This window comes from Opisthocomus hoazin, chromosome 2 (assembly GCF_030867145.1).
Source record: "Opisthocomus hoazin isolate bOpiHoa1 chromosome 2, bOpiHoa1.hap1, whole genome shotgun sequence".
In the NCBI taxonomy this organism is placed as follows: domain Eukaryota; kingdom Metazoa; phylum Chordata; class Aves; order Opisthocomiformes; family Opisthocomidae; genus Opisthocomus; species Opisthocomus hoazin.
The window spans coordinates 104,592,666-104,615,265 of record NC_134415.1 but is presented as its reverse complement, the minus strand read 5'-3'; the positions used below and the strand labels follow the sequence as shown (position 1 = coordinate 104,615,265).

Below are 22,600 nucleotides of genomic sequence, written 5' to 3'. Positions count from 1 at the left end.
TGCCGAGGTCCCGGCGTTTCCAGGCATGTGCGTGTGACCTCGGGTGGACGTGCTGGAGGAAGGCGGGGATGCCTGCCGGCGTGGCGTGCCAGGGCTGAGAGAAGGGCGGCCACCAGAAGTAACCTGGAGAGCTCGACTGGTGGCTACGAGTTGCGAGGGAGCCTACCGAGTTTTGTGTGTGTTTGCTGCTTGTGACTTTTTAACTTTTTGTTTTATGCGTGTGACGGAAACTGCCCCTCCAAATCAGACCTCTAGAAATCCCTACGGATGTGAATTCTGTATTAGTCTTAGCTTTTTTGACTGGTTTATGTGGCTGAAGTAGGTGGCTTTCAGCTGACTGTAGTAGGATTAAGCACATCAGGGTCAGAATTAATACTTCTGACTGTTGAATGCTTATGGTGTGTTTGATGCTAGCAAATAGAAGCTAATGACTTAAGAAAGAAGCAGTGCAGATATATCACATGTGATACAGTCGTTGGCTGGCAGCCCTGGGCTACAACCCTCTCAGACTGAAAATGAAAATGTGCAAAGTAAGAGAACCACAGGAGCCACGTGAGTGAAAACGCAGCTGAGAGCGACACACAAACACCATGACAGTCACTTGCTTGCTTGTCCAAGAAAAGCAGATAAAGTGAGCACGGAAAATAAGTCTGCTTAAATGGTTTATTTACACAGTACTACTATTTTGGATATGCAGCACTTGCTTCTTACCAAACCTTCCCCCCCCCGCCACCTCCCTCTTCGTCTCTTGGTCTCTTGTTAGGTTCTGCTCTGAGAAGAAAAACAGGTGTCGGGAGACCAGTGGCTGTGATACAAAGAAGTAATTGAAAATAGCACAGTAATTTTGGCAATGTCTATAACACACTTTTTACTTAGCAACTGTTTACTATGTTTTCTCTTGCAAAGTGAAACAGGAAATATACAGTTACTAACAGTGTTTTAGAAAGTCATTGGAGTAAAATAACCATTATTTCTATGTAGGAGTAAGAAATGTACTCCTATAATTATATAAAACCAAGTTCTCATATGGTTAGGGTCATGGTCGTTCATCAGGTTTAGTGCTGAAATGTCATGCTGAGCAAGCTGTGGTAGATAACAAGGTGATGTCAGCCTTTCTATTCTGTCCCCAGGGTCCTTGTATGTTAACATCCAGGCTACAGAAAAGCCCTGCATCCGATGTTTCTTCTGCTCCTTGATTTCAATGCAATGGCATGAAGTTTGGTGTCATGTTCTGTTGCTTGCTTAGCTTTTTGCTCCCGTTCCCATCTCCAGTGCAGTCTGCTCCAGCTCCCTAGCACTTGGACACTCAGCAGCATGATGCATCCAGAGTACAAATTTGCATTCACGAGAAATGGAGCAATTGGTTTTTTTTGCTGTCCTGGTATAGTCCAGTGTTCAGGCTGTAGCAGCCACACAGTGAAAAGGGAAGGTGTTAATTTTATTTTGTGAGTGCTATTAGACACCTTTACAAGAATGTTCATGGAAAACCCGCTTGTAAAACTGTGTATTCTCATCAGCACCTTTTGTTGAAATTATTATGAGTGAAGTCAATTCATGGTCACTTCATTGGGTCTTACTGTAGTGATCACCTTTGACATTCACATGGGTGAGCTGATACGTGAAAACAGGTTAACACTGGAAGTGGAGAGCATGAAAGTGATTGAATATTGAGTGTTGGGGTAGTTAGTAGTTACACACAACATAAACTCCAGATAAAATCCAGCAATGCTGTCTGGACTGTATATAAGACATATACAGTGTATAGAATTAGAGACTGTATATATACAGCCTGTATGGACTTATATATGTCTTGAGTCCTGCGTTGCTGGTTTGCTGCAGCCTGCTCTTTTACCGACACGGGTATCTGTCCCCCAGTACGAGGAAGGAGCGGCTCCCCTGGGAGCTGCCATCCGGGAGCCTGCTGATGGCCGGGGAGCCCAGCCACTGGTGGGATGGGGCTGGGGAGCGCACCGAGCACACGCAGATGGACGTGCCCAGCGGAGACGCTATGGTCCTTGCCTGTGATTTTAAACTGGTGCAGATGGACGGGTTAAAGGGAGTGGAGGCGCTTCAGGTTTTTTACCTGTGCTGCAGGAATGGTCGGTAATGTAAGCAGCAGCATCATGTTTGCTGCTGTTTGAATCCCACTGAAGACCTCCTTTGAGGACATGAAGTGGTACAAAGGCATTATGCAAGTCCCTTGACACAGGGACAAGTTTCAGCCTCACAGAAAAGGTTTTGGAGGTACGAAATTCTCAGTATTGTTTGCCTTCCTGCTGAAGAGCAGGGAAGAACCACAGCTTTCCTCTGGGTGTGATGTTGCTTACTCTAGTTCCTTTTGTCCCAGCATTTCCAGGAGATGCAGTGGGGTGTATTTTTACCCTTGTGAAATCAAGCTCATATTTATTCCCTCTGCTATGGCAGCCCTTGTAGATTTGGCTGCTTCTTTGTGTTTGCTTTGCCACACTCACTCATCTGCTGGCTGCTTTATGCTTCTGAAAAGCAACGTAAAACACTAAAGAAATATAATTGTTACTGGAGTAACTTTTTCTTTGTTCTGAACGATGTTTCAGAACAGGTGCACTCTAAGATTTTTTTTTTTTTTTGGTCAGCTTTTCATATGTAAACTGGATAGAAGACTGCTGTGTGACGGCTGCTTTAACTGCCTTGTCTTCCTATCCGAGGCTCTAAAAATCACATTGAGTACAGCATCTATCAAGAAGCAAGCAGAGTAGAAAGGATTGTGCCTAGTTTTGGCTGTCATTTCCAAAAAGACAGTTGTAAAATGATAGATAAAAAAGGTTTTTATAGTCATCTATCTATCTATCTATCTATCTATCTATCTATCTATCTATCTATCTGTTTATTAATTTAAGAAGAGTCTTCTCTTCAATGTGTTGAGAGGGAGAGAGGGAAAGGAAGTGTGTTTTCTTTACTAGGGATTTGGTGACATGCTTAAACTGCCACCTTCTCAAAGGGCTGTGCTTTCCTTAACGAACCACAGATTGACCAGAGAGGATATTCTCATAGCAACCATTTTCTGTTTGATTCTGTGACGCTGTGCTTTCCCTTCCCTTGCTGGTACGTGCAGAACCAGCCTTGCATGTGAATTGCCCCTGAGACAACATGAGCCCAGTTCATGTGGTAACCAGAGGGTGTGTTATAAAGCTTGGCATCCACAGCAGAGCCACCGAGAGGTTCCCCCTGCGCTGCAGTTTCTAATATTGGCCTCCTGACTTTATTGTAGTGAGCTAGAGCCAGGTCATTCTTCTACAGTCAACTAACAGACTCCACAACCACTGTCTGTATGGGTATTGACTCCATTTTAGATGCTCCCTGGTAACTATTTGTTTTTTAGGGGTGCTCATAGTGTCCACTGAAAATTTTGCAATTCTGTCCGCATTTTGAAAATCCAAGATGTCATCATATCCTGATATTGGAAAAGGAGAGTGCACTCTGCCTGAGCACGTATTAGGACAGCTCAGTCCCAAACACTCATCAGGGAAAGATCAACAGCTGCACTAAAGCACCATTTTAAAATATTGTTCTGTGCACTGTCCGTCTCTGTGTAACAACACCTGGTGCCAGCTAATCGTAGTTGTCAGTTTACTTGCTCGATAATCTCTGTGAACACAAGTTAGTGCTACGGAAACATAGCTATTCATTTTCATGGACTTCTTCAGTATGAGCTTTTGGGGTAGAGGGGCTGAGGAGGGAGTGAATGGGGCAGGTAACAAAAATCCCTCTTGAACAATTTACTCTGATGCCAAACCAACGTTTGTTGTTATCGGAGGCAGCTGCCTGCCCTCTCTCCATGCTGCTATTTGTGGATTTTCGACGGCTATAAATGGAAACATGCGCTGACCAGAAATCACCACCAGTGCTGCCTGATACTTCTCTCTCCTGACTCCAAAAATACAGGGGTATCTAACATGTAGTCAGGTTAAATCACTTCTGCTCAGGATATTAGGGTGGGTTTGGTTTTTTTTCCCCTGGGAGATGGAGTTAGGAAAACATGAAAGAAAAGTCTTGGGAAGAGGAGCCCTAGAGGAAAAGCAAACGGTAAGACATGTTGAGAAATGTTGATGATCCTTTTTTTTAATTTGATGGCAAGAAGGAAAGGCAAATCAGCTGTTGTGCTTCATAGGAGTATTTCCCAACTTCCTCTAACCACTGACCTTGAGGATTAAAACTCCATTCATGTATGTTAAACTAATTATGGTGATACGTGTCTGTGGAAATTACGGAAATTTGTGAATGCATTTGTGTGTATGTGAAGTGCAAAACCTGAAATCCAGTTCAACGCCGATTTGTTATTGTAACCCAGATTGAAAGCTAATAGTCAGTGGTGTACTTGGGTTTTTCTTGAAGGACTATTTCACGTGTTTGCACATTATTTTTCCATAACTTCAGTTTAGTAAATGGCAGAGAAAATTGTTTGCCTGTGTCTGGAGCTTACTGAAAAGAGGTGTGACCAAAACAAATTATTAAGAGAAAGTGAGAACAGTCAAAACACAGCTTATTCCTAATTAGTGTAGGCTTGATATGCAGTTTATAATTTGCCTTGCATTAACAATATCATTTTCTTGATATCATAAAAGGGCAATTTATTCTTAGCTTTGCAAAGCTGTGAAGGAAGGTGGCCATCACGTTTCTTAAGAAACAAATTAGCACTGAATTTTTTAGCACTTAGCTTAAATAGTGGTGGTGTTATGTTGGTTTGGTTTCGTGGTGGGCCAGCGTTTACCCTTCTTTAATCACTAGCCTCAGTTAAGTGAGACTTGGCAAGCTTGTGTGTTAGTCAATAGTTTTAAGTATGACTTCACCAAGGCACGCTGCGTTGGGTAGGAAATACAGGAAGTGCTGAAACAAAGTAAGAGCTGGCCTTAAAGTACATGTTCTTTTTTTATGAAAAGAAGTGTTTATCTAAAGACTAATATCCAAAAGAGCATTGCTGGAGCTTCAGCATGAGGTTATAATATGAATATTATCTAATGTTTTGCTTGTTCATTTTCTGATTCATGAATTAATACTTTAGACGGTGATCTCATTTTGAATTTTCAGTTGATACATAAAATATAAGGAAGGTTCTTCAAAATTGACAGCAATTGTAAAATCCACAAAAGCTTCAGGAAAGCTTTCAAAGGAAACCTTTGAAGCTTTGTTCTAGCTAATGTGTGGGGAAAATACATAGCAATGTAATCAGACAGTATGATTATCTAATTGCGGATTGCATCCTGATGCATAGAGAATCGAGCAGGCACCCTTAAGTGAGGCTTTTCCAAAATTCAGAGCGCTTCATTTGAAACCCTAATGATCCGATGACTTTCTCTGTGTGCATCATTTACTAATTTTAAGAATGGCAAACCGGAGCAAACAGGGACCCCACTGATGGGAGCCACGTTAATTCCTGTGCCAGGTCACCCGCTGTGCTGCTGTTTCAAAACAGAATCCTCCTAACATGTCGAGCTGAGAGAGCCCCTGCTAGCAGCGGCAGGTCACATCCCTGCGGGTGCTCGGCGAGGGGGACGGAGGAGGCCCTGGCTCAGCGGGTTTCACGTCGCTCTGCTGACAGCAGAGGAATGCCCTGGCCCCGCGCCAGTCCTCCCACGCCTCTCCCCATCCCCATCCAGCCGAGCCCTAGCCTTCTCTCCGTCCCACCTCTCTCTCTCTTTGCCTGCTTAGTCTTAATGCCGTTCTTTCTGACTAATAGATAGATTTCACTTTGCCCCCACATTTTTTCTCTGGTTTTGTACCTCCTGGGCTTTTATTGATTCTGCCCTTTTCTCTTTGTTACATGCAGGTCAGGTCAATATTTAAACACTGCATGAGAGCAATGTCAATCTGTAGTACAGATACTATTTGTACATGTTATTGTTGATGTCTTTTCACATATTTAACTTCAGTATAGCAAATTCATAAGCTATTTCATATTGTATGTGCCATGAGGCGTCCATTTTCCATATTATGTCCTATAAACTGGATGATACTTAATATATGTATAACTGGATGATAATTTATTTTTTAAGTATATTTCATAGGAGTATAGGATAACTTGGGTACGAAGGGAGCTCAAGATGTCTCTAGCCCAACCTCCTGCTTAAAGCGACTATGGGGTCAGACCAGGCTTCTCAGAACTTTATCCAGTTGGGTCATGACAGCCTCCAAGGATGGAGACTGCACAGCCTCTGGGCAATCTCCTTCACTGCTGGGTTGTCCTCATGGAGAAAAAGGTTTCTCCTCTTATTGAGTCAAAAGTCACTCTTGCTTCAGTTTTTGCCCATTTCTCTTTCCTCCTGCCATGCACTGTTTTAAAAAGCCTTGGCTCCAACTCCTCGATAACCTCCCACAGGGACTGGGGCTGCTATTAGGTCCCCCTAGACCCATCTCTCCTCGAGGCTGAACAAGACCAGCTCCCTCAGCCTCTCCTCACAGAGCAAGTGCTCCAGCCCTGACCATCTTGGTAGTCTCCACTGAACTCGCTTCAATCTTTCAAAGTCTTCTACTGGAGGTCACAAAAATGAATGCCACATTCTAGATGTGATCTAGTGAGTGCTGAGTAGAGGAGGAGAATTCGTTTCCTTGCTCTACTGGATGTGCTCCTGTTAGCACAGCTGAGGATGCTGTCCTCCTTGCCAGGGCTCAGTGCTTGGCTCAGGCTCTACTTGCTGCCCACCAGCACTCCCAGGTCTCCTCAGCAGAGCTGCCCCCCAGGCAGTCAGGCCCCAGACTGGATCACTGACAGGGGCCCTCCCTTCCCAGGTCCATAATGCTTCTGTAGGCCCATTCCTCCAACCTGCCACGGCCCCTCTGAATGGCAGCCCTTCCCTCAGGCAGAACTCTTCCCACCGGTTGGTGTGTCACCTCCTCTGGGTCACTGATGAAGATGTTAAACAGGACATAGCCCTGCAGCACTCCACTTGTTACTGTGGTCCAAGAACAATAAAAAGCATTAACCATGAATGTCTGAGCCCGATTGTCCTACCAGCTTTTTAGCTGTCTACTTGTCCACCATCCAGGCTGTCACGTCCTAATGTGGATATGAGAATATTGTGGGAGACAGTGTTGGAGGCAGGTCAGGGTAAAGGATATCCACTGCTCGCCCCTTGTTCACAAATCCAGTCACTTTATTGTGGAAGGCAATCGGATTGGTCAGGTATGATTTCCCCTTGGTAACTCCATGTGTTGCTCCCAACCACCTTCTTCCCCCAGACAGGTATGGGTTGCGTTATCTCAAGTCATCCGTGCTTTGATCCTCATCCAGTGCTGGTTGCTCTCATCCTCTTTGACCCCTGCTGCTAAGCACAGAGGTCTGGGAGACCTTGTGTGTGAAGGCTGAGGCAAAGACATCACTGAGTCATCCCAGCCTTATCCACATCTGCTTCTACCTCCTGTGCTGCCTTTTTGCACTGCAGCTCAGTTACAGACTCCCTCTTTAGTCGTCCTGGTGTCCTGATAAATCTGCTTGTCCTCCTGAGTACCATCATGAAAAGTCTTGCATGTGGAAGAGCTTGTTTTCACAGACACGATAACCTTTTCTGAGCTCCTTGAGTTTCAAAGCTGCCTTCCATGGGATCCCTCTTACCAGCTCCTGGATAAGGCAAAGTCGGCTCTCCTGAAGCCCAGGGTCTGTACTCTGGTACTCGCCTTCCTCATTCTCCGCAGAATCTTCAGCTTCACTATTTCACAGTTGCTACAGCTCAGCCTGCCACCGAGTACCACATCTCCAGCCACTTCTTCTTTTTGTCTGAATAACAGATCCAGCAGTGCGTGATGCTGGTTGGCCTGTATCAAGAAGTTGTTCAGTGCCTGTATCAGGTTGTCCCTGACACCCTCCAGAAATCCCCCGGACTGCTTGTGTCCTGCTGTTTTGTCCTCTAGCATGTGTCAGGGAGGTTAAATTCTGCTGTAAAAAACAGAATCTGTGATCCAGATACTTGCTGGAGTTGTTTAAAGAAGTTGTTGTGAGGACCAATGCTCACTTCCTCACCCCAGTCGTGCTGTCTGAAGCACAGCCCCACGGCAATGTGAGACTCACTGACCTCTCCTCTGATCCTGACCTACAAGCTCTCACCCAGCCCTGTTGCCCAACGTGCACAAGAGCTCCACGCATCCGAGCTGCTGCTTCACACAGATATCCTCTCCTTCTTATCTTCCCTGGCTGTCTTTCTGAAGAGCGTCTGTCCATCCGTTGCAGCGCTATAGCTGTGTGAGCTATCCCACCATATCTCAGTTATTTCTACAGTGTCATAGTTCTGTGACCTATATATGTGCGTAAGACAAATCTTGGTTTTGTAGACATTGTTACAAATATTTCTACCTATTTTCGAAAGAACGAAGTCTCTGTCGTCCTGAAAAAATTCTAATTGCAGTGTGTCAATAAAATAGAGACCAGTTCATGCTCAAAGTATAACCTCCATAGAGAACAACCTCACAGTTTATTAAGTGGTATTGTACCTTTGCATTCACTGCTTACTGTGGTTGAGATAAATAATATAAAATTCTCTACAACTTCAGGCTATTTTACTGCATATTTGTGAAATTTATTGTTAAAGAATTCTTGTCCTCGCTTCCTGGAAGAAGACTCCCCCGCGGCCAGAATCCTGAAGAGAGCCTTTGTGTGGAGCTGGCTGTGGAAATGGAAGATAATGGAGGGCCCATTTTGTGATGGGAAATTAGAATGACTCACTATAAAATAGATTGGACTAAGCAGATGGACTCAATTTTCCTTTTCACAGTTTTGATTTTAGCATAGCTCAGAAGGACAGAGTAATTCGAGAGTCTCCCTATTGAAATGGTGGCTCAGCTCAAAATAGTCTGTTTACATTCTGAAGTCCTCCTCCGTTAATGCATATTGGCTTTGTTATTTGAAATTATTTTAATTATATTTCACACTTGTCTGTTTCCTATTTGAGCTCTTCTCTCCCCATGAAAATACAACACATGAAGTATTGCATTTAAAACAGTGTTTACACTGGTATGTTTAACAGGGAATATTCCATCTTCATACTTTAGTTTGCATTGGAATGTTTTTTTCTTTTTTTACTTTCTTGTTACAAAAAGTAGTGATAAAGAAAAGAACAGCCATATAGAGAAAATAAATTAAACCAAATGAATATCTGGAGCAGAAAGAATGCCACGCACTGCTTGAAGTGGCATGAAGTTTAGTTTCTGGATGACAGGATGTACTCTGTAAGAAAGGGCTGCAGGGCTTCGTTCAGAGAATTCGTGTTTGCTGTGGGTACAGCTTATCCAGAGCGAGGCACTCCAGATCAATCCCACCCGAGTGAAACAGCGATTAACCTTTCTGCACTGGCAGCAACAGAGAGTCCTGTCTAGATCAGGTCCTCTCTGTGGGAATTGCTGTGGTAAAGATGCCTCGGAGAAGACAGCCCCCTCCCTGAAGTTTGCCACCCAAGGGAACCCAAACAGGGTGGAGGGTGGTGACTAGTATGGTGATGGCTGGTGCTGCTTGCAGATTTAGCTGTTGATTTGACTACATGTAAACCAGGAAGAAGCAAGTATGGGTCGGGAAGGGTTGTTTGAAGAGCAGAAGGAGAGAGAGCTGGGTGGGATTGGGCATGGCAGAGGGCACCAGGTACAATCATCTCCCCCATGGGGACCTCTTCTGCCAGGTCACCCTCCCTCTTGTGCTGATGAGGACTGGTGCCAGGGAGGCAGGGACAGCAGCACAGCCTCCAGGCTCAGGCCGTCCCTGCTTTGCCAGGAGCAGGACCCCGCGGCCAGTGCTCTGTCACGCTGCCTCTGGGTATGCCCGGGGCTCTTGGGGCAGGTACTGCTGGCTGTCCGGTACCGGCTGCAGGACCCGGAGTGGGCAGCTGTGTGCGCAGGGGTGGCTGCAGTACTGCTCAAAGAGGCACGGTAAAAGCTCTTAGTGCCAAGCAGCAGGGAAGGAAGAGGAGCCGAGGGAAGAGCAAGGGCTGCTTTGTGCAGATACAGGGCATCAAATGCCTGGACAACAGGAGTGTCTTTGGCTACAGCAAAAATCTCTATGGCTGAGTCACAACAGAAAAACCACTTCTCCCATGGCATTGAAGAACTGTGCTTATGCCTGTATGACACACCAGCCCGTGAGCCTCTCCTCCTGGTGTCCACAAGCTAATGCCCCTCCAGATTCACTGCAGTGGGTGGGGGAAGTGAGCCTGGAAAGGTCGAGATGGGAGGGACACTCTTGCCACTCAAGGGAAGTGACTTGCACTGGGGTCTGTGAGAGGGGCAGGTCCATGGGTTCGTCACGCAGCAGGTATCTCGCATCCGTGCACGGCTCGGGGTCTGCATGCTCGTACACATCTAGCCAGGACAGCGGCGCAGGATCGCAGAACAGCACTGCTGAGGTCAGCCGGGCATCTTGTTTTTCTTTGGAGAGAGGATGTGATAATCGCTGTGGGTGAGGGTGGCAGAGGTGAAATACAGTGATACTGCCCGGAGTGCAGAACGTATAGATGCTTCGGCAGGTCATGCTCTGTGAGAAATCCAGTGGCACGTAGACAGAGGAGTGCCAGATACAAACCTCTCATCCTCTTTGCCTCTAACAGAGGCCAGGCTGGTGGCTGCTAGGCTGCCAATCTACATGGTTCAGAGAAGAGGGTAAAGGTGAGAGCTAAAATTAGATTTATTTGTTTAAATCCTCTTTCTTAACTGGTTTAATTTACACCTTGACTTCTCTACTTCTGTCTCCTCTAAGAACACACCTACCCAGAAAAGAAACTCCTGAAAATATGTTGCCTGCCTGAATCCATTCCTAAGTTTGATAATTCCATACTGGAGTATGAGCATCTTGCTCACATCCAGCACTGCATATGAAACTAAGTAAGCACGCATACTTACTATATATTCAGAGAAGGTTTTATGCGTGTGTACATTTAAATGATTCCTGTTTATTGAAGAGGAAAGCTTTATTTCTTGCTCTGGAGGTTGTTTGTGACCTCCTCTGGGAGATTTTGTTACACAGCTGAGTCCAACTGGGTGAGTTGTCACACTTCAGGCATTTTGTGCTACCTTGTCCCAAATTACACCAGCCTCAGCTAAAAGGATTGGTCATGGGAGACACTTTCAAATAACCCTGAGCTTTGAAGATTAGGACTGAGGCTTCATAGTGTCTATCGTGAGAAACTGGTAAGATCCTAGCATGGAGGCAATCCCATCTCTCTGTGCAGGTGGGAGAAGATGGCCGAGACAGCACCCCAGCTAGAGGATCAGTATTGCCTCTTGCGTAGCGAGAGATGAGGTGCTCCTGCCCGACTGTGTGGAGGCATGGATTACCCCAGCAAGTGGGGTATAAAAGAAAGAATAAACTTGGAGGCTGAAAGTAGCAGCATATTTTTAGCACTGTTGATGCGACATTAAACATGACCAAAGCAGGCAGGAAGCACTAAATCCTGGTCTGCCCTTCTTTCTATTCCTGTCGCTTAGCTCTCACCTTACTCGAGCCCGTGCTACCTTTTCTTTAACCTAACACCAGTCATACAGAGGCGCTGCTGGAACGCTTGAGGTAGGCTTTGGTTGCATCAGTGGGAAAAAAGCTATCTTGGAGAGATGTCATCAGTGCATTTTTGGCTGGAAGTTACGTGAAACATTACCATGCATCCTCACGCAGGGATTCAGAAGGGGAGGGCAGCAGATTCCTGTAGATACTTGAGTGTGATGGTAAAAGAGGCTTTATAGAAACAAGTAGCAATTGCATATTTCAGCTTTTTGGCATGAGGAAGAATAAGAGCCCCTGTAATAGCTGGATCAACTGCTGCACGAAAGTCATGCAGGACAATTAAAATAATTTCATTTTGGGAGAGGCAGCAAAGAAAGGAGTATTAGCATGGAAAGACTGACCCTGCAGATTAATTAAAATAGTTCTGGGAAATGTTTCTAGGTGCTAGAACTCTCTTGAATTCAGTTAAATCAAGAGATTAATCTGTGGTGTGATATTGGTTTGGTACTTCGCTGAATGATATCTATGTGTAGCTTGTGAGTTAGAATGGGCCAGAGACCATTTCCTGAAATAAGTTTGGATATAGAGACCATTGTTGAAAAAAATCCTGAGGAATGTGGCAGTGAATTATGAGTGACACTTGGAAAGTTGTTCACTGTCCGTGGCTTCTGCTAACACCGAAATGTGGGATGGACACTAGGAAAAGCTCCTTTATGAGAAGTGTAGGGCAGCACTGGCACAACCGGAGAATTTGTGGGCTATCCACCCTGGTAAGTTTTCAGGACTCAATAATACAAAGCCATGGCTGACTTGACCTTGCTTTGGCAGTAGTCTTTGAGGCGGATGCTGGAGTGGATGACCTCTGGAGGTCCCTGTCAAACAACATTTATTTCATTCTTGGATTCTGAAGCTGCACAACTGCATTTATCAAGAAATATGCCAACAGCTTTTTCCATCTGCAAGAGACCTTTGACACATTTAACATGGATACAGAATGAGACTGTGCTTATCATTAAGACCTCCACATTCTTGCATTATACACCTAGTGCTTTCAATTCACTGTCCTTTGAATTCTGAAAGCACTCAATAATACAGCAGTGGCATTAAATCTGTTACTTTGATATGTATTCTTGGAAATTGAGCTACTTGACAATGAACAGAATAAAAGGAAAAAAGTGATTAATGAAAGGGAGAAAGAAGGTGGACCTGAACTGAGCTAGACTTTCAGGGCAACAGGTGGACAACAATAACATACTTCCATGTTTTCTTTGTATCAACTATGAAATGCATAACATTGTGGTATGTTTTGCCAAGATGGCCCTTCCTGGATACACCATTAGATTCTCTTAAAATGCTGGTAATTAGTGATTGCTTCTCAGAATATTTTTCCTAAATGCATCAATATTGAGTCTAAACACCTTAAGCACAAACTTACCCATAAAAAACAAAGCCTTCCAAAGGAAAGGGATTGAAATATCAGGGCATCTGTTCTTCTGATTGTTTTTGAAATAGTACTGGTTTTGTGGCAGCAATAATGCAATAAATTCATTGATATTTCTTCAAAAAGTGAATGAATTAACTTTATCACAGCATTTTTTTCAAAAGTCTTTCCCAGGGAAGGCAGTGGTTACTTTTTCTCTCTCTTTTTATACAAAGTATTGTCAGACCATGTACTGACACCTATTAAGGAACTCTAAATAATGCATTTAGTCTCTGTCAAGTGAAGTTTGTTTTTTATCTCTTCTTGAGGAGAATATTCCATTGGATGAGGAAAAGTGGGAGTAGGGTGTCTTATATTTCACTTTTTAAATACATAGTCTGCTGCACTGATGTTAGCAAACGCAGGCTGAAGAAATCAAACCTGTGTGTGGAACGAGTTTGTACTATAGACAAATGACGAGGTGCCGGTCAGTACCTACCACTTCCTAACAGTATGGAAAATGGAGCAATGCCTGGTGATTCTTGGTTTCTAGGACCATCCAAAACCTTTGATTCCTATTGTTTCTCCTTTAGAGGTGAGCACTACCCTAGTTGCCCAAATTCTGTTCTATCAAGGGAGCAGAGCTACAACTGTCTCCTGAGTTGTCTTCTGGATGTCTGATTTAGGGGACATCATCATGAAACCTTTTTCTTGGGCTAAAACTCAAAGGAAGTCAGAGGGGTGCTCTTATGCTTTTGTGGTCAACCTTCAGCTGAATTACAGTCCATTTTGAGATGACATTTTTGTCATTAGAAAGCCATTATGTCATTATCAATGGATCTAAGCATTAAAGCTGGGTGAACAGGTACAGAACAACCATCATCATTCTCCTTGTATGATTTTATCAACATCTAGCATTGTTAGGATGGTCTTCCAGAGACCACACATAGCTGGAGTGCTCTTAGATCTGTGATCCTTTAACACATCTGTCTGTTATTGTATTACAAGTCCTTGAGTCAGTTAATAGTACAAGGATCTCAGCTTTCATTTTAAAATATATCAATGGTCTTACCATCGTGGTTGCAAAGAAAGGGTTCAGACTGAGACCTGAAAGTAAGTATTACAGCAAAATGACCTATAACTGCAGCGCAGTTGGCACAATGGCTCTGAAAGGTCTGGTATGTCAGTGCAGTGAGAAGTCAGGCTCTGGAGAAGATGACAATTTCATTTTAGAACAGTTTTCAAGATTTCAGAAACTTCTTTTAAGCTTTCTTGAAAATGGAATTGTGTCTGCAAATCTCTTTCCCTTAAAATCCGGAGTGTGTTGAAGTAGAATCATAGAATCATAGAATCATAGAAAGTTTTGGGTTGGAAGGGACCCCTAGAGGTCATCTAGTCCAACCCCCCCGCAGCGAGCAGGGACACCACTAACTAGATCAGGTTGCTCAGAGCCCTGTCCAACCTGGTCTTGAATGTTTCCAGGGATGGGGCCTCCACTACCTCTCTGGGCAACCTGTTCCAGTATGACGCTGCAGGTGGGGGATAGCCAAGGTAGTGGTTTGGGATGTGCCCAAAGATCTGAAGGGCTCTTCTCTTCGGATCATCATTGATTCAAGCAGAACAGGGAACCGGACCTGGATATATTCTCTCTGATAGACTGCTTTCTGTGAAAAATGAGAGAGAGTAGACCTCCCCTTTTCTTCTCATGAAGCTTGTGTATAAATCCTCATGAGTTCCTGCAACATAGCAGATTCAGATGAACATTAATTTTTTCCATGCATATTTGGAAGACACCCATTTTTCAGCTTGCCTTACACTGGCGCAAAGGCCTTTGACCATGATATCTGACCAGAAGACTCTCTATAGCAGGAAAAAGAAGTGTGTTAGCTTGTCAACCTGCTGCATCGCATGCCAAATGCTGTAGCAATCACTCTGCAGCCTTCCCTGCCTTTCTAAGGGTCAAATGCTGTGCCAGTCCAAGTGGAGAGAGACCAGGGAGCATATTTTGGTGTGTCAAGCCAGATGAGTTACTGTAATGCAGTGCTGTGAATGCCATCACAGCATACCCAATACTGCACAGCCAAATCTTCAGGCCAACGTCTGTTCAGAAGTGGAAGGCCTTCCATGATGGTTCTGCATTTTCACATATAGTTTTTGTTAACCTCTGATTTTTTAATGTTTATTATGAAATAGATAGCTGAACTATCAGATGGCTTGTCCAATAGCAAAACCTGTGTCTTACGTTTTGGCAGTGGTCATCCTGTCATCCGATCTGTTTGACAATGTTGTTTTAAGAGAAGATTGATCTTGATTGAATGGGATAGTCATACAGAAAACCTTTCTGCATTAAATACCTAATTGTTGAGAGTTAACTGGTAGCTTTTCCCAAAGGACTGATGTGACATGTGTAAATGAAGATCCATTCTTGAGGAAAAGGGACAAAAGCAGATTTGCTGAATTTAGGTGAAAAATTAAAAAGCAGATTTGCTAAATTTTGGTGAAAAATTAATTTTGCTTAATAGCTTTTAGTTTGTTCAGGGTTCTGAAAAGTGGAAAGCAGCAGGCCAAAGCTTTTAATATCTTGAGTTGTTCACAAATGAATGTTTTCATGTTTTGGAATGGACGTATTTACAGAAATCCAGAAAACAATTTCACATTTGTCTCTATGAGACAGAAATTGAATCATTACCATTCTGTCTTTGCTGTTTCATGTTTCTTATCTTGATCATGAAGAAAATTTGGAAATCAAACCTGGGAAAATCATAGGGATTTTAAATGCTATGTTTTTAAATTATGTGAAATACATCAATTAGATTCCGTTGAACCTCTTAAAATGGAAGATTCTGGAAAGAGCCATCAAAACTTTTTTACCTGTTAAATAGATTTAAAATTGTTTTCATAGTAATTCCATACATCTCATAAAAACTTACTGACAGCATGTTTATCACCATTTTACTGCTTCTTACAAATATAGCTGTTGGTGATGATTTTATATGACAAACATGCTAGAAAAAATCATTAGATTTTTCAGTCTCCAGCAATAACCAAGTAATTTAATATCCTTCTTTAGTAAATGCACCTTGAAATATATCCAGATCAAAAGCCAGGCATCAGCTGAACTAAGTGATAACCAAATAGAGAGGTAGTAATTCTTAGAAAGCTTCCTGAGCCAAGACTGTGCTCTCCATGTCAGTCTAAGACAGCAACAGAAAAATGCGAAGTATTTGTATTTGAAATCCTAGCAGAGAAAAGGACGTGATTTGTCTTTCTCTTTCTGTTTTTCTTCAGTGGATAATGTTTTCACTAATGACATGAAACTGATCTCAGCTGAAAACACAGCAGCTTTAATTATAGTTATGTTATCTACAGTCTATTAGGTGAACTGACACTGATATTTGCATATAAAAAAAACCTCCCAAGAAACTGTTGGTGGTTTATTTGTCAGGAGAGGAGAAGCTAAATCTAACAAGAATGATTTTGTTTGTTTGTTTTTCATATTAAGGTGTCCTAGTTTGTAATGTCTTTTTTCTGTGAAAGAAAGCTTATGTGCTGAAGGATTACAATGATAAATTTTTCCTGTAATGAAGTCAAACTTCAGTTCCCCTCCAGTTTCTCAGGAGCAGAAGTCATGTCCGCGGGGCTCCAAGGTTGCCAAACTTGCCAATGACTTGTGGTGATGCAGTGCTGCATCGTGTGATGGATTGCCTGGGCTTTTCAGGGGCCTCAGTATTTATGGCTTCTAAGAATCTACACCTGAAAAAATGCATTTTAAAGTTTGGAAATTAGGATTATCTGAGCAAATTTAATTTTCCCTTTGTTTTATTTGTGTTATGACATAATGTCAATAACAGGATTATGGGCTATTTCTTTCTTCTCCAAGAGGTGATTGTGCTTAGGAATCACCGCCACCAGCTACATCAGGGTATGATGTGACCAGAACAAAAAAGCCGTTTCCTCAGTGATCTTATAAGTAAAATATGGTAAAATAAAACCTAATATATCATCCATAAGTGGAAGAAAAGAAGGTTATCAGGAGTAGTCAGCATGGATTCACCAAGGGGAAATCATGCCTGACCAATCTGATAGCTTTCTACGATGACATGACTGGCTGGGTAGACGAAGGGAGAGCTGTGGATGTTATCTACCTTGACTTCAGCAAGGCTTTCGACACAGTCTCCCATGATATCCTCCTGGGGAAGCTGAGGAAGTGTGGGCTGGATGAGTGGTCAGTGAAGTGGATAGAGAACTGGCTGAATGGCAGAACTCAGAGGGTTGTCATCAGCGGCGCTGAGTCTAGTTGGAGGCTGGTGACAAGTGGTGTCCCTCAGGGGTCAGTACTGGGCCCAGTCTTGTTTAACTTCTTCATCAACGACCTGGATGAAGAGTTAGAATGTACCCTCAGCAAGTTTGCTGACGACACCAAACTGGGAGGTGTGGTAGATACACCAGAAGGCTATGCTGCCATTCAGCGTGACCTGGATAGGCTGGAGAGCTGGGCAGAGAGGAACCTGATGAGGTTCAACAAGGGCAAGTGCAGGGTCCTGCACCTGGGGAGGAACAACCCCATGCACCAGTACAGGCTTGGGGTGGACCTGCTGGAGAGCAGCTCTGCGGAGAGGGACCTGGGTGTCCTGGTGGACGACAGGTTAACTATGAGCCAGCAGTGTGCCCTGGCTGCCAAGAAGGCCAATGGGATCCTGGGGTGCATCAAGAAGAGTGTGGCCAGCAGGACAAGGGAGGTTCTCCTTCCCCTCTACACTGCCCTGGTGAGGCCTCATCTGGAGTACTGTGTCCAGTTCTGGGCTCCCCAGTTCAAGAAGGATGAAGAGCTACTGGAGAGAGTCCAGCGGAGGGCTACAAGGATGGTGAGGGGACTGGAGCATCTCCCCTACGAGGAGAGGTTGAGGGAACTGGGCTTGTTCAGCCTGAAGAAGAGAAGGCTGCGAGGGGACCTTATAAATGCCTACAAATATCTGAAGGGTGGGTGTCAGGAGGATGGGGCCAAGCTCTTTTCAGTGGTGCCCAGTGACAGGACAAGGGGCAATGGGCACAAACTGAGGCACAGGAAGTTCCGTCTGAACATGAGGAGGAACTTCTTCCCTCTGAGGGTGACGGAGCACTGGAACAGGCTGCCCAGGGAGGTTGTGGAGTCTCCTTCTCTGGAGATATTCAAGACCCGCCTGGACAAGGTCCTGTGCAGCCTGCTGTAGGTGACCCTGCTTCGGCGGGGGGGTTGGACTAGATGACCCACAGAGGTCCCTTCCAACCCCTACTATTCTGTGATTCTGTGATTCTGTGATCCTTCTGTTTCCAGTTGAATGTTTTTGCCTTTTTCTGAACATCTGCTCCCTGACATATGCAGAAAATGTAAGTCAAATGGTTGAGATGTCCAAAGAAAAGGGAACTTGGCGATTTCACCCTCCCACACAATGGTGGTCAAAGGGATGAGTTCAGAAAATGGTTCTGCACACTGCAAATTGCTCTCGGAAATTGCCCACTGGCAGGAGGGGGCATGGGTGGCACTCTTAAAATTACTAGGAACAAGTTAAGGCTGTTCTTAAAAGCAGCAAAACTTGTGGACATTAGTAATTTTTTTAGAAGTAGAAATGATCAGACCACTTGACTTCGTAAGAACACTGTATCACTGTCTCTGTGAAGTGCTCGAGTACTGCAGATGTGAGTGTCATGAAAAAGCCTAGAAATAAATTTTGTGGTGGTCTCTGCAGTGTAAGGCTTGGGAGGGGTGTGAGACCAGGCACTGCACTATCAGGGTGTGCTTTGACACATGCTGACGCTGATTTTCAGAATATACTATTGTGTAACAACTAATATTACATACTCCTTAAAATTCAGAACTTAATCTCAGTTGAAATGTTGCTCCTAGTATTCTGAAAGCATCTTTTTTCTGGTTTTATGCGTAACTTGCTGGATAAGAAATTCTCTAAAGAACAGAATATAGTCTTATTTTTGCTGTGTATTGTAGATACCTTGTTAAATGTTATTTGTCTATGAAATTGTATATTATAATGTTGCAATTAATGTTCTTGAGTTCTGTTTTTATTACTATTTCTCATACAAATTCTTACAGATTTAGATGTTCCTTCATTACAGATGCAGGAGAAGGTTTCAAGATTCTAGTTGTCGTCTTTCAGACTTCCTGAACAAGAACAATTTGTTCCAGTAGTATAATTATCTTTGAAATAATGGCTTTTGCATAAAACGTAAATAGCTACAAATAGTTCTCTCACTGAGCTATCTCAGGGTAGCAGTAATTCTGTTTGTTAGTTATTTGTCTTTCTTTGTAAATGCAGAGATATATCATAGTCTTATATTGTAACTACCTTATATTTAATGTCTGTGAGAGGGTACCATTTCTAAACAGATATCCAGCAGCGTACACATGTAGTCCAAGAATTCATCAAATATTCATTATATGTAAATGATTTGAGGGTTAGTCAATGACGCCCAAAATATTGAAGTCCCTTCAAAAGCAGATAATCCATTTCAATCAATGTCTGAGTGAGCAGATGATAATTTTCCAGTAAATCTGTTGTTATTTACATCTGTATGTCTTCTTGCATATAGACTGTATGATGTAAAGTGATGATCTGTGTGGCATGTCTGAAATACTGCCTTACATCAGAACAGATGCCAAACCATGAAGAACAGTATTTTTGTATTTGGCTATGCAGGTATGGGACAGCATTTGCTGCAGAAAATGTGAAGGGAGCTGATAAGCTTTCAGTTTTGAAGCAGAACCCAGAGGTATTTTGAAGCATTATTAGGTGTTTCTGAGTTCAGTGAAGCAGCTTTTGCTCTCAAAAGTAAGAGACCAAGACTTGTTGGAGTGTGGCTATGCCTACTTCTGAAAGAACCTGGCCATTCTGGGATGTGTCCCAGCCATATTTTCTTTTTTTTGTCTAGGAGGTGGTGGAAATTTAGAGAGAGATTTTTAGTGCTCCAGCTCATTGAAAGTAGAGTAAAATGAGTCAGATAATACTGAGATTTCAAAATCCTTGTTCTGGAAATCAATGGAGACTCTAAATTATTGCATAAGTATTAATAATTTTTGTGTCATCATTAGCATTGCCAATACTGTAATTTTATATGATGTATGTTGCAATTTCACCCATGAATCATCTACATCAGGGCCACTTAGCTCAAGGCTAAGAGCAAATATATAACCAATGAGTACTCTTGTCTCCAGAACACACTGCATGTGCTGTTGTACACTAAATTTTATTCTATTCTATATGAATTCTTTGTAAATGTCTTTGAAGTCAAGTTCTGATGTTTATTTTGAGCTCCTATTGAATATATGGAAAAAGCACTATTTCATGTGATCTTGAAACAGTCTTCAGAAGACTGTAAACAGCTCATTTTTTCCCCTCTAATTCATGACTAAACATCCCAACATTTGGTATAGTCTTGAATTCAATATATAGTTCTCTAATTAAAAATGTGTGATTTTAGATATGTAGATTTCATAAACAGAAAGTTATTGCCATAAATTGGAATTTCTGTGTGGTTTTGTGCTGGAAAATGAGGTATGTTTTAAAGCAGTTTTAATGAAATTTTAAAGTGTAATTATAAGTTGAAGATGTTTTCTTTGCTGCTGCTTTCGTTTCAGAGGAATGAACTTATCTGACAGAGAAAAATCATCAGAAAGTACATTTCCGTCTGTTAGATGTGTGTTGAAATCAGTTATTTAGAAAATGACTGAAATGACTAGCAAGGTGGTATGTGGCATGGTGAGTACTTGGGGAGTTTGGAACTATTAACCCACAAAGAAATTGCAGGCTACTTTTTGACATTTAAAAATAGACTCAGTAGAGCCATTTATTTCTCAGTGAAGGTGATTTGCAAGAGGCTGTTACTTTTCAAATGTATTTCATCATACAGTCACCTGTTAATTTTACATTTTTGGGTCATTAGCGCCATGTTTCATCACGCTCTGCCTTCCTCCAGCTAAACAGCAATGCCGCACTGTCGGGAAAGCCGCACGCGCCTGGGTGTGCTCTGCAGTGCCTGGTTTCGCAGTGCGGCATCTCTGCTTCTCCTGAGCATTGCGTGCTGCCTGTCAGGAGGTGTGGGTCTGTGGTACCCGACTGATAAACCACAGACTGTCTCGGAGTGTGAGATGAGCACCTTGGTGTTGAGCTGAGCCGAGGCAGTAGCACCTTTGGACAAGCGATAGTGGTAGCATAGGTACCTAAGGACATTTTGGTCCCCAAATTTAGGCACATGCGGGTTTGCAGGTGCTGAAAAAGGGCTGGACATTGAAAGGAGGAGGAGTAGGAAATGAAAAGTTGAACCTAGGAGCACTTTTGATGGATAAGTGCTGTTTTGAATTGCTAAATTGGTTTCGGTGAGAGATCAGCACTTGGTTGTTTCCTGAATCAATGGGACTTTGCTAAATCATTTTACTCCTTCCCTGCATAGGCCAGGGAACTCAGTGCTGTGGGGAAAAGTACTGGTGAAGTAAAAAGTGGTGTGTCTGGGAGGTGCCTTTGCACTCAGGAGTGCTGCAGCGAAACGTGAAAATTGCAGTGTTAATAGCTGAATTAATCTGGTTGGAGTCCTGAGCAATGTGGTGTACACCACAAACTTTTTTAGTACTGCACTGCAGGTTACAGATGTAGTTGTAATGACGCATTAGACGAGGCTCGGGAAGAAAGCTGATAGTAAGACAGGAGAGGCAGGGAGTCCGAAAACGTGTTATGAGAAGGTGGAGAAAAAAGTAGTAGGAGTCAGAAATGGGGCTAATGAAAGAAAAAGAAAAAAAGAGAACTACCATTGAAAAAAGAAGTAAAAACTCTAAAAGATGATGGGAGTGAGGATTAAATAGAGAAGTGTGAATAAAAAAAGTGCAAGAAACAGGGGAATAGAGAAAGAGAACAAATAAGTAAAAAAAAATAGAGGACATGATGGGCTGGGTATTCTGCAGCCTTATCCTCTTAATAACTGACATGTGTGAAGTGAATAGCTCCATTTTATTAATCGATCTAATACTTCATCATTTGCACCTAATATTAAGTTTCCTCACGCTTTTGGTAAACAATTGTGTAGAATTCACAGATTACTTGCCAGAACCCCTGTAAGTAGCTTGTAAGTATGTCTTAATAGGAGAAACTCCTTCTGCTAATGTGTTTATAACAACCTTTTGCATTGATGAAGTGATTCTCCCAACATCTGTTAGTTCCCCACTAGACACTTGTAAGCCTCCTCCAAGAAAAAGTTTGGCTGTGCTTTTTCACATATTGCAGGGTAAGGGATTTCAGTAAGGAGACCAAAACCTTCCTGCTGTTGCATTTTCTTGCTGGCTTCATCAGCACAGCTTTCCACGTGGGTTGATACTGATACTAGGGACATGTCTTTTTCTTTCTGTACAAACAAGTTTTGCCATTGACTCCCATACCTGAGCCTAGCTGAGCTGTAAACAAGATTTCCCTCCTTTCCCTCTGGCACTTTTATATAAAGCACTTGACTGCACTTCGTACTCAGTCTTACCCGAATGATTTTATGTTGATCTATATAAATAGATATAGACAGGTAAAAAGAAGACTTATATCCCAGGATGACTGTATAACTAGAAGATACATTTCTACTCAGGAAACCAGGAGGGATACTTTCCATCATATCTTCAAGTGAGAATGCTTCAGATCTTTGTTTGATTTATTTTGCTGTTATTATTTCCATGGTTAATATTTCTCCAGCATCCACAGACAATCCTC

General features: G+C 43.0%; 1 protein-coding gene across 5 annotated transcripts in view; it reads left to right on the top strand.

Annotated features, from left to right (window-relative positions):
* The first annotated feature begins 3,890 nt into the window (after positions 1–3,890).
* The window catches only part of MLIP (muscular LMNA interacting protein), a 118,211-nt gene continuing 99,501 nt past the window's right edge, over positions 3,891–22,600 (top strand). For 4 of the 5 annotated variants that reach the window (XM_075414663.1, XM_075414661.1, XM_075414662.1 and 1 more), the window contains exon 1: positions 3,891–4,062. In XM_075414663.1, the coding sequence (XP_075270778.1) occupies positions 4,000–4,062 (63 nt within the window). In that variant the 5' untranslated portion in view covers positions 3,891–3,999. Of the gene's footprint in view, positions 4,063–20,496; positions 20,618–22,600 lie in introns of all 5 variants that reach the window. The other variant, XM_075414660.1, reaches the window with a different exon arrangement.